The sequence below is a fragment of the Varanus komodoensis genome, unplaced genomic scaffold (genome assembly GCF_004798865.1).
Source record: "Varanus komodoensis strain SLA01 unplaced genomic scaffold, ASM479886v1 scaffold4, whole genome shotgun sequence".
NCBI classification, from domain to species: Eukaryota; Metazoa; Chordata; class Lepidosauria; order Squamata; family Varanidae; genus Varanus; species Varanus komodoensis.
The window spans coordinates 13,008,673-13,021,067 of NW_025335941.1; the positions used below are offsets into that span (position 1 = coordinate 13,008,673).

General features: G+C 41.5%; 1 protein-coding gene across 4 annotated transcripts in view; it reads right to left on the reverse strand.

Annotated features, from left to right (window-relative positions):
• DYRK1A (dual specificity tyrosine phosphorylation regulated kinase 1A) overlaps positions 1 to 12,395 on the reverse strand; it is a 143,544-nt gene that overhangs the window by 11,273 nt on the left and 119,876 nt on the right. For 3 of the 4 annotated variants that reach the window (XM_044441907.1, XM_044441905.1, XM_044441906.1), the window contains 3 exons: positions 8,542 to 8,634; positions 7,051 to 7,239; positions 586 to 733 (listed from right to left, as the gene is read on the reverse strand). In XM_044441907.1, the coding sequence (XP_044297842.1) occupies positions 586 to 733; positions 7,051 to 7,239; positions 8,542 to 8,634 (430 nt within the window). Of the gene's footprint in view, positions 1 to 585; positions 734 to 7,050; positions 7,240 to 8,541; positions 8,721 to 12,395 lie in introns of all 4 variants that reach the window. The other variant, XM_044441908.1, reaches the window with a different exon arrangement.

Here is a 12,395-nt window from a genome sequence, read left to right on the forward strand (position 1 = left end):
AAAAAAAAAAAATTGTATATGAGTCCAAATTTGAAAAAGCCAAGAAATCCCAAAAAGATTGATTACTATCCAACCTATACTGTGCAAACACCATATATGGACAATTGCTGAAACAGCTGGAGACCATGTAGCTATCACTCTTTCCACTCTTGCTGCAAGAAAAGCAATGAGAAAGTTTTGGAATCAATCTTGATAGTTTATACAGTTTACTTGCAATGGAATGAAGGGATATTAAGTATATAATATCATTTAAAATGTACCTTCTTTACATGCCACTTGGAAGAAACGGGAGCTATTTTGCACTTACAGATTAGATTTTCTATCTAAATCTAGCTGAAACAGACCAAAACTTAGATATATAAAGCATCAGGAGTCCAAGAAATTAGACAAAAGGTTAAGCAAACATTCCTTTAAAAGATTTTCCCAAAGTACGTATTTACAAAAAGCAACTTATTAGTTTATATTGAGGAATTTAACTGAACTATACTAAAAAAGAAAAATATTTTCAACCTTATAAGAGGCAATATGATGCTATAAGGCTCTTAGGAATGCAGAAGTGCCTGAAAAGAAAAAATATTTTAATACCTATATAATATTTCATTTCGGTGTCATGTTTGTTCATAAGCTCAAGAAGTCGCACTTCAATCTGGGCTTGATTTAGGAAAGCCTTCTTGTTCTTTATAATTTTAATGGCCACCCACTCTTGTTCTACACGGTCATATGCCTTTACAACCTGTAGAATAAAAAAGGAACACTAAATACATATAATCCCATTATCTCTGTGTTAAGATGTCAAATACAAAAGCCAGTATTTAAATAAAATACTTCTTCAAAGCAAAAGAACTTTAACAAAGTAATCTAAATAATAAACCAAATGATCCCTCATAGTCAGGCTTTGATAAACCCAATCTTCAGAGTAATTATAAGCTCTGCTTCTTCTGGCAGACAAATATGATAAGGCTTTCAGGGTTTAAGGTTGTAACCAATTGTGATTGTCTGCAAGCAGAACATGCACTGTTGGTGAAACATTCCCCCTCCCTTTGCAATGATCCCCAGCCCCTCAAACCCGCTTACAGAAGGTTGAGGTACCTGCTGGACCAGATTCTAGGTTGGTATAGGGTGTGCAGGAGGGCAGAGAGAAAGCAGAGATCCACTTACACAGTGTTAGATGCAGCTTTATTTTTTGTGACAAATTAGGCCAGCCTTTTCCTGCATGGTTTTGGACTATTTACACTAACCAACTGGAAAAAGCTGAAAACCCAGATTAAGAACCAGGTATAGGGGCAGACAGTTTGGTATGCAACTCCCGCACAGACACCAAGAACTGAAAGCATTTTTCCTAACTGGGTGGACTCCCACTTTAGCTTAACTGTTGAAATGGTAACACTTCTTTGCAAGGTTCTCTGCATTTTGAATTTAAGATTGCATTTCAATCTGGTTGGTAAAAAGCTATAGGTACATCTGGCTGTAACACAAAGTATGGTTTAGTACACACAGGCAGAAAAAAGCCTACACAGAGCTCACAGCTCATGCTTCCTCATCTAAAACAACCAATGTAATCTAGACTTTAGTCTCACTTGAGCAGATTTCTGGGTTGTTTTTACATCTAAATTTTGGTTTAAAATAAACTCTAGTTTGTTAAACTACAAAAATAATCCAGGGCTTAAAGCTGGCTAGAGCTTATGTTAAAGCACAATGTCTCATTTGGAAATAAGAACAAGGCCAGCACTTCATGTGGGCAGATTTTTGCTCATGTACATATCACTGAACTATAGTTTAGTGTTACATGCAAGGCACACAATGTCAGTGGTGATCTGTTCTTTGGGTGTCAGGATACCAAACCACCTCCCTTTATTATTAACCAAAATCAAAACATTTGCTAAGTAATTTCCCTTTATGAAGGCCAGCTGCTCTCCTTTGTCTTTGGCTGTTCCTCCTGTAACTGTACTGACCCTGTGCCTTCCAGAGCAACATCCTTTTTGCACACACAGCCTTAAAATGCTTCATGGAGCTGCCTGGTTGCAGGGTGAACCTGCTGCCTCAGTGCATGTTTGGATGTTAATGATGATGATGGTCAGCAGAGGCTCTTAGGATGTGCTATCCAAATAGAGAAGACCCCTAGCCTCTACAAAGAAGACGTTATTTTGTGTGATGGGGTTGCTTCCCATGAGAGCAATAATGGCTGGTTCACTGGCTGCACTAAGCCAGTCAATCATTAAGCTAGAAAAGAAAGAGAAAAATAAAATAGATTGTGGGGGGAGAGAAGAGATTGAGAATGCACGTGCTCTCTTTCTTACTTCTCTCTACTTTGAGAAGCCAGCTCAGTTCAAGCATGATATGTAGAGGTTTTTAAATAGGGTGAGGGGTGGTAGAGGGGTAGGTAATTCATTATTATTACTATTGCTCTCTTATCCCTACCTCTATACCTTTGCTATAAATCTTGACTCTGTCACAAATTGCTTCCTGTGTTGATGTGCATGTGTATTAGAGAGACAGGGACAGGGTGGATGGGATTTGTAGAGCAATCCTATGTAGGTCTGCTAAAAAGTAAGTCTCAGTGAATTCTGTGGTATTCACTCCCATATAAGTATGCATAAGGATTAAAGTCTTATGGAAAAGGAACAGATCTAATTCCCTGTTGTTTTTGTTTTGCTTTTTGGTGGTAAGTATGCATCTCTCTGTATGTGAATATCTTGTGATGACATATGGCCTCTGTGAGACTAGGTTATAAGCACTGCAAGTAATATCTAGTTGTTATATCCCATTTTGTTGAGAGATTGTAATGTACAACATCACTGCAGTGCAGTCCAGGTTCTTTTCAATTCTGCTAGTGTCTTATTTAAAGAAATGCAGTCCAGGAATGAGTGGGGAAAGCTGGGGGATAGGAATGTGAAGAATTTCGCAGAAAGAAAGTCTTTACATTTTAGTAGTCCCACAACTACACATACACATGGTACGTACCACATAAAAACCTGAAAGTCTACAGTACTCCATGCATCTGATACAATGGGCTATAAACCACAAAACTTGCACCAGAATACATCTATCACTCTCTTTTAGGAGCCATGAATCTTCATTATTTTGCCATCAATGAAGTCTGAATTGACATTCATTTAGAAGATGAAGACATGGGTGGATCATATGAGAAGCAAGAGGATGCTTTACAAATGTTGAACACACAAGTCACAAAAATTGTGTCAAGTTTCTAGCTCCATCCCTGCATAAATTCAAGCAGAATGCAAGATGCTTCTCCTTTCTAGTGCACATGCATGTAAAGACTTACACCAATGCAATGCATAATGGTCATTTTATAGGTTACCGTCAGATAAGAGACCCAGATTATTCCATGAAAAATGGGAGGCACTTGCTGGTTCTCCTTAGGCAGCAAAAAGTCCTGGGACAACAGTGGACATAGGCAGGTTGTTTACCTGTAACAGTCGTTCTTCAAGTGGTCATCTGTGGATTCACACCTGAGCATTGGGGTATTGGTTCAGAAAGGGGAGTGACTGAAGTGACAACTGGTATGTCACCTTGATGCAGCAGGAGGTGGTTAGCATCACCACAGGAGACTTCCAGCCTTGCTGCATTTTGTGCAGAAGGGCTAGAGCAAAGGGGATGGAGATGAGCATGGGGTGGTCCACAGCCAGTTCCCCAAAGATGGGTCAGCTGTGGACTCCATCAGTTGCGAGACATCAAAGCCAAGGTTGTTGGCCATGTGGAGGACTAGGGCACTGAAGCATCTCCTTCCCCACCCCTACGGGGTGTCCTGTTCCTGGGCTGGGGCCTCGCGGGAGGACAGTGGTGGAGTAAGAGAGAGGGAGCGGACAGAACTGGGGGAACAGCTCTGACCTGAGTTGAAGGATTGAGAGCAGCAGCAGCTGGATGGCAAGGGCCCTCTCCCCAGCAGTTCTGATTAAAGCAAAGTCATCTATGGAGGGCTGTGAGAGCAGTGTGCATGTATGGCTGCCTGGCTGCTGGTTGACCTGAGATCTGCTGGCCAACAGGGCGAGCGGCTGGTATGGACACAGGGGTGGTAGGCTGTGATGGCATTGATGTTGAAGGTGCATTCGTGTTGATGGCAGTACGCATGGGCCTTGTAGAGGCTGGTGTCAGTGTGGGAGGCCTCATGATGCTGGCGGTTACCGGTCAACATCGATGGGGGCTGGGCCAGTGTTGAAGTACTCTTGATGCCAGGGGGCGCCTCACATGTGAGTCAGCACAGGTCCTCACTTTTGGGCCAAGAGTGGGGCCAATGATGGCTGGAGTCTGCCTTCATGTATGGTGAGGAAGGGCCAGCAAAATTGCAGCAGAAGTCAGCACAGCAACAGGGGGCACGAGTTCTTAGTCTGGGGGAGTTGAAGCCCAGAGGTAAGTTTGTGCTGGACGAGGGAGATGCCTCCCAGTCCACTTGCTGCATGCAGGGAAGTGTGGAAAGCCCATGAAGGTCCACCAAGGACTTGGAGAACTCCTCAGGATATGAGGACATGGGGACCAAGAAGCGCTGTGGGCCCAATCGGGGGGGGGGGGGGGAGGGAGAGAGTGGGGTGAGCCCTGGTGTCCAAAAGGTGCTCTGGCCCTTTCCACAGGAAGAAGAGTGGTCTGGCCTATGGAGCACACGGAGAATTGGTGGCACAATACCCAGAAGTCAGGGGAATGTCAGGTGGCAGAGGTGAAGAGACATGTGTGGGAGGCAGGTCCCTGACCTGCACTGTGTCCATCTCTGGAGCAACAAGGAAGTCTGCTGGCAGGGCCACAATGTCCTGGGTGGGGGGCTGTGCATGCAGGAAATTGGGGGTAGGCGGAGGGGGCTGGCCATGTGGCACTTCTTTATTTTCATGGCACCAGTGGCTTCCCCTTGTGTTTCCTCTTGTGCAAACATTTTGCAGGCTGCATGGGCTTGTCACCAGGAGGGTTGGAAGGCCCCTCAGACACTAGCTTTGAATTGGCCATGTGGAGGGCCCGTTGCCACAAGGCAAACCTAAGCAGATCTGCCCACTGCCAGCACATTTGTTTTTGAATGGCCGGCAGTGCAGGCATGCCTGCACGATATGCCCCCCGCTGAGGCAGAGGAGGCATAAAGAACTGGTGTCAGCAGCCAGGAGGCATGCAGCGCACAAGGTGCAGCTCCAGAATGCTGGGTTGGCACCCATTAGAGGAATTCATTGAGGAGGAAAGAAATGGAGAAAGACGTCCTTTAGGCCACAAGTAGCTGGAAAAGGAAAGGGAGGTGAAAAGGCTATTTTAAATGTGTGTGTGTGTGTGTGTGTGTGTGTGTGTATAGTAGGAAAGAAGGAAGATATATAGAATAAAGAACAAGCAGAGAAAAAGGAAGAGGCACATAGCGAAGTTTTTAGATGGATCAGGCAATGCAGCAAGACTTGCAGTTGAAAAAAAACTGGGGAGTGGGAGGGAGTCCCCCCTTCTTATCCAGAACCCTGGAAGGGGCAGGGGGGGCTCTCACCCACTCTGTGACGTTTAGCTGTAGAAGTTATCTTTGATCCAAGCCTTGAGCTGCATGGCAATGCCCACATGTGATGCACAGAAACCACAAAGAACTGACAGTGAATCAGTAATATCTTGAGTATATTTAATGTTTATCAATGTGTGTTTATGTGCTGTGTGTTTGCGTGTGTGCATGTTCTGCATGCTGCAAAAGGAGATGTTTGTGTTTCCCTTTGATTTTTCTAGCACAGAAAAGTCTTTTGCTTCCAGGAAAGCAAGGAAGATTATTTCCACTATATTAGGGAGTGAAAAATGAGTTTGCAGTATCACTGTACACTGATTCTTTTCTTGATGTGTGTATGTTGTGCATGACTACTGAAGTCAGAGTAGGAGACTCACTACAGATGGCTACCAGGGACCCATCTTGACCTTGAGCTGCTCCTCACTCTGTAGCTGAGAATATCACCATTAGAAGTGGCAGCATCATGATTTTGTGTGGCTTGCACCCACACAGTTCACTCATAATTTTCTTCAAAATGGGAATGGCTTCTGCAGCAAAGGACTGTGGGTCCAAAGGAGTGCCTTTGTAAGGCTTTGATTTTCCCATTTCCTACACTGCACCATCAAAAACCAGGGTTCTTCCCTTCTGAGGTATGGGCTGCTGACTGTTGAGGAATCAAAGACTGTTCTCTCTTTGCGACCCCTTAACGCTGCCCCTGTTGTCTTTTCCTCTTCCTTGCCCCCTGCTGTTGCACTGGCCAACAACCTCCACTGCTCAGAAGTAAACATCAATGAGTTCAATAAAGCTTACTCCCAAGTCATGTGATAAAAGGGTAGGTATTGCCACATTTTTGGTCAGCTTTGTACAAAAAATTCTCAAAGACACAAATAATTTGTGACCTTTTTATTTAAAACTTATTTTAATTGTTAATTTATTATGTATTTATAGGTTTTAAATTTTTAAGCCGAGATGTTACCAGGTTTTTTAAATTTTTAATTGTATTAATTTGTTATTTATATGTTTATGTTGTGAGCTGCCCCAAGGCTTTGTTGCGATGAAGGCGACATAGAAATGTTATAAATAAATAAATAAATAAATAAATAAATAAGCAAGCAAGCAAGCAAGCAAGCAAGCAAGCAAGCTAGCTAGCTAGCTAGCTAGCTAGCTAGCTATAATTTGAATTTCCAGCTTTTTACCAGAACTCGAAAATGTAATTGTTTAGCACATATTAAACATATCTATTTATTCCTCTGGGGATCTAGAGTTAGAAAAGTAAGAGGGGTGTGGAGGGGTGGGTTCAGAGAAATAACTTGTTGATAAATGAACTATCAGGACTAGTCAGTACTGTTCTGTCATAGCTAGTTAACAGAAATGAAGAGCTATCAAGTCCATGTATAATTTGTAGATCTCTGCTCAGAGTTTTAGAAGAATGCATAGCCATTATGGGATCAATCTGGTAAACCTATATGCTCTTCTAATTTCTTAGTCCAGATTATATAGAAATGGTAAAAAAAAAACTTGTGCAGAGAATGGCCATGCTTGAAATAAAAGCTTCTTCAAGTTTCTCATAACTCAAATTGATGATTTTTTAATCTAGTGTGCATTACCTGTCCAAATGAACCTTTGCCTATTAAAGAGTCAATTTCATAACGATCCATCCATTTTTCCCCATTTTTTACAATGTAGTCATAGTTATCATCATCATATCCATCATTGTAAACCTTTCGCTCCTTTTTGTGACTAGAGTCATCTCCTTGGCCCTGTTGGTGTCGCCGCTTCTTTTTTGCATAGTAGACCTGATATAAGGAAACACAGTTATTGAAACAAAGTTGAAGCACAACTATAACAAGGTAGATTGATGCTGTTACATATATTCCCCACCAAGATTTTTTATGTTTAACCACCCACATAAAAACCTACACAAACAAAAGGGGGAGGGGACTGTTTTGGCGGCTAATGCCAATAATTTTGGAGGCAAACGGAGAGTTTGCCACACATTTGGATACTTTACAGTATTTCCAAAAACTATCACCTCTGTTAGTAGGAGGACCACGCAAACACAATGCCATTAGACTGCTGTGGAATCCTATCTATGTGAGTGCAGAAAGGAGGCACAGGCTTTTACTCTGCTCCATTAGCATTCTGCTCTGTGCAAGAAGGCATCTTGCACAGCTTGCACCATCAGTTTTGCCCTCTTCTGTCATCAGATGGCTAACTTGATGGAGCATGGAGACGGAATTATTATATTGCTGTGGCAGAATCAATGGCAGCCTGCTAAATTACCAATAGGCAAGCAGACAGAAGATATTGCTTATAGCTGAAGGGGGCAGGACAGCTTTTACCTGTCAGGTGATGAAAATCTGTGATGCAAAACCTGGCGACCAGGAATATAAATTTCCTGGTAAAAATATAAATTTCTCTTTGTCCTTCTAGTTTAAGGACAATTGGGAAATGTCCATAGTTTGCACCTCACCTTGCAAAGCAGGGCATTGATTATCTTTCATGGAAGGGCAGGTTTATCAACTCTCCACCTAGCTTAGCAGAGGGTTCAAAAACTATTTCCCATAGATGCCCAGGTCTGCAGATCTACTGCAGCATTTGTTACATCTGTTACTTATACCAAGTCTCAAAATAAAGATAACATTTTAATTTTTTAATGTACAAATCCACAAGTTTTACTTGTACATATATTATGAACTTTGTGGGGATAAATATTTCAGACTTGAAAGAATATTTTTTACCTACACATAATTATAGGACATTGAAGTCCAAGTAGCTATGGTAACAAAGTGAGCAGACAATATGTTGCAAATACAACTGGTTTTGGTGGAGTTTTTAGATGATTAAATGCTACTGAAGTAGCAGGAGGTAGTCATTTAATGAACACTGCATAAGGCTATTGAACAGTCTGGAACCATCTAAATCTAGAAAGAAATATCTGTGCTAGACATACTTTATGCCACAGGACACACATTATTTCAGTAGATTAAGACTGCATGACTCAATTATCTCATTATCAGTAAATACAATGTGCTCAGGAAATACAAAACACACTATCCTGTACACAAAAATAAAACTCAACTAAATGTAGATTTTACCTCATTAATATGTTTGTATGTTTTTATCAAATCCACAGATAGTTTCCTCAGAGGGGCAGTTGCTGGATCACGAAACGTTTGGGGCATTCGCCTCTGTAACATGGAAATATCAGAGATTATCCTAAACAGAAGGAGGGAAAACTGTGCAAACAATAATGGACCACACAGTTACACCCTTCCTAAAAGAAAAAAAAAAGAATTTCAACATTACAAAATAATATCCCATCATTCAAAGATAAAGTTATTTAGATCAGTTAAATAACTTCATTATACTCAATAGGATCGGTAGGGTTTACATAATTATCTATGCTAGTATAGGATATTTTGTTGCTCATATTCTGCCTCAACTAGGAAATTTGTTCTGTTAAAAACAGAACAAAACTAGAAACATTTCTGTTCTTTCAACCCTGTTGCACACTTTTTCTGAAACTTAACTGTTTTGTAGCTATGGGGTTGTTACTCATTCAATAAATCGAGAAACCATTTCACAGGTGGCAGAAGAGAGGGCAGCATGTCAAATTCTCACCCCCACCCAATTTCAATTTAAACAAGCTCCTTAAACTTTTATAAATTAGAATGTCAAGGAGAAAAGTTCAACCTAGCCTTCCTGACATGCTATTTTTGTGTGCAGCATGGTGAAAGTGGATGGAAAGTACTTCATGATTAAAAAAATGGTGCCTTGAAATTATGCCTTTAATAGCACCTAACAATTTGGATCTTGCAGAAACAAAATGTAAGTATTTTCTCAATAAAAGAAAGTTTAACATAAAATTGATCCTTTATTTTTCATCCCCAATTATAGTTCTTTCATATGATTAGTCAGTTTAATAAGAATGACAACAACATCAATTATTCTTACTGATGTTTTTATGCGCCTTCTCTGAAAATCTGTTTAGATATGAGTAACTATTCATTATCTTATACCATTATCTGAAGAAGTAAAAATATTGTTTTATGGTGCACCAACAGAATTTATACAACATAATACTGGCAGGGGGGGCATGTTGTGAAGCCACTTTGCAAAGAGTATGTATTTATGTACTATTAAGAAACGTTTACGAGGTTTGGAGCAAGGGGCTGCTCTTTTTTCCTTTTACATTTGTAACCATCGTAAGGTAAAGGTAAAGGTTTCCCCTTGACATTAAAGTCCAGTCATGTCTGACTCTAGGGGGCGGTGCTCATCTCCATTTCCTAGCCAAGGGAGCCAGCATTTGTCCGCAGTCTCCGTGGTCATGTGGCCGGCATGACTAAACACCAAGGTACACGGAACGCTGTTACCTTCCCACCGAAGTGGTACCTTTTTATCTGCTTGCATTTGTATGCTGAAACATGGACTGGCAGATATCTATAGAAGTGTTAAATATTCAAGATATTATGTATATGCTAAATTTCATTATTTCAGTATCATGTATTCATAACAGGTTAGGCAGCTATAAGTGATATATCTTGTATTTTCACAATACCAGATATATTCACAATGTTTTGATTTGAAGTTTTGATTGTTTCATCCATGACCTCTCTAGGCAACTGGTTCCACTGTTGTATTACTCTGACAGTTTCCTGATATCTAGCCTGAATCTGAGTTGTCGCCACTTGAATTGATTATTCCATGTCCTACACCCTGGTTTGAGAAAGAAGAGATCTTGACCATCCTCCTGATGACAGCCTTTGAGGTATTTATATACCATGTCTCTTCTCAAGGCTGAACGCAACTAGTTCTCTCAGTCGCTCCTTGTAAGCTTCCAACAATCATCCACCAGACCATGTAAGTGGTTCAGGCCCTCCAGTTTCCACAATAGTGCAAGACCTAGTCTGCATCCACGTCCTAGACGCCCTTCAGGCCAGAAGGCATGGCACCACAGTCCAATTCAAGCAAGTGTGAAAGCGCCCAGAAGAAGAGGAGTACCATCACCCTCGAAGAACAACATTTACAGGAAAACAACCTGATTTTATCACTGAAATCTGGTATTTCCTTCTCTGACATGCATGGTTGGCAGAGCTCAGAATAAAGGCATGAGACAAAGACCTTTTCATTTCCAGGAAATATCCAATCTACCTGCAGCAAGCTTACCCACTAATTTCAAGAACACATGTTTTTCATTTAAAGTTATGTCACAACATATGGAACTAGTCACTCTGCACTCAGAACTAACACAGGCATATTATAATGAAATTCACTATTTTTTTTGTCAACAATACAACTTACATTCATACTTCATGACAATTCAAACTGCGTAAGATAAAAACACATAGGAACAGAATGAAGACCAACAATCCCCTATGTGCCCCCTATGTGGGCATCAAGGGAGACATTCTGTTGCATCTATAAGGCCCCTGACTGCTTTAATGTTTCATCTTCTTAAAATCTGAAGATGGGAGCAGTTGTAAGATCTCACAAGATTTTGAGGCAACTACAAATCTTCTGTCAGTTATGGTTATGAGAATTGGAGAAGCTACCAGTGAAAGTTGAGTGCTAGTACAGATTGGCATGCAAACAGAAAGCAAAGCACAGAAAGAGAGAAAAAAGAGAGGGAGGGGAAGGTGTATGTAAACACAAAGTATGTGGGGGTCATGTCCAAATTTTTGTGATTGGCCACATCAGACTTTTTATGGTGTCAGCCAGGATACTATTCCACAATTCCATATCTGCCCAAGGAACCAAAAAGATTGTGAACTGGACTTTGATGAAGGCAAAGAATGAGAAGACTAAGGGCAGAGTAAGGAAGTGCTACTTTCTACTGGCAGGAAGAGTAAGGTAAGAGGAATTCTAGATGCATAGATTGAGGATTAAACAGTAGAGGTCATAGGAGATAAATGGAAGAAGGAAACAGGATGACTGAGAGGAGGAGGATATGGGGACACTGGGCTAGAAGACCGGTACCTTTTCCTCAACTGGAGAATCAGTGAAAGTGAATATGATCTTTGTGCAAGCTACACAAGCAGATTTTATCTGGCCAGTAGATGGAGCCTAAAGCCTGTTAAACAGTTTTTAAGACAATTCCTTGTGAACAACATTCATTGACTAAGAAAGGCAAGTGAACTAAGTTTTCATACACATTGCATGCATGATATTATAAGCCAAAGTAGGTTGTTATCATTGGGCATTTCAAAATAGCTTGTTGTAATGTCCAAAGTCAGAGCTGTTTAATTGATGTGGCCTGTTTTCCATGAACAAGCTAAGCTGAGAACCACAGCTTACTGTTGGATAGTTAAGGGTGGCTTGCTGTGATGTTCAAACCCAGCAAAACAACTGCACCGTCGATTGTCAGGAAGGACTAGAAAGCTGCCTATCAACAGCACCAAAACCTTCGCTGCTCCTAGCGATCTTCATACTATCTTCTCTTATCCCTTTTCAGTGCTTTCAATCCCATGATGCTTTGACAAGGCCCTTGACAAAATGGTGATACTGGTATGCCCAGGGGCCTGGGAAAGAACTGGAGGGGCTAGGGTGCTTGGAAGTAGAAAACATGAATGGACGCTTCTCTACTGGCTGGGCTCTAGTGTGAAGGCCTATCTAGGGCCTTCCATCCACGTGAAGTCAAGGGCAAAGTGCCTTGTTTGGGCTCCAGCACATAACCTGTCTAGTGATGGGCATGGAGGCCAGAAAGCTGGCTGCTTTCCTGCAGAAATGACAGTGAGGAGGAATGCACGCTTCTTAGCAGTGGCAGCATGAGGACTGCCCATGAAGAGAGTTGTGTAGTGGTGGCGGGGTTCCTCTTTAGTTTGGCTGCAGACTGAGGCTTTCTCTCATTGTCAGGTCTTCAGTCCAGCTCTGTCTCAAGGCTGCTTTTCTGTCCAGTGCTTCTCCACTCTAACAAAGACTCCTTTGTTGTTGCTCTGATGGAAAACATCAG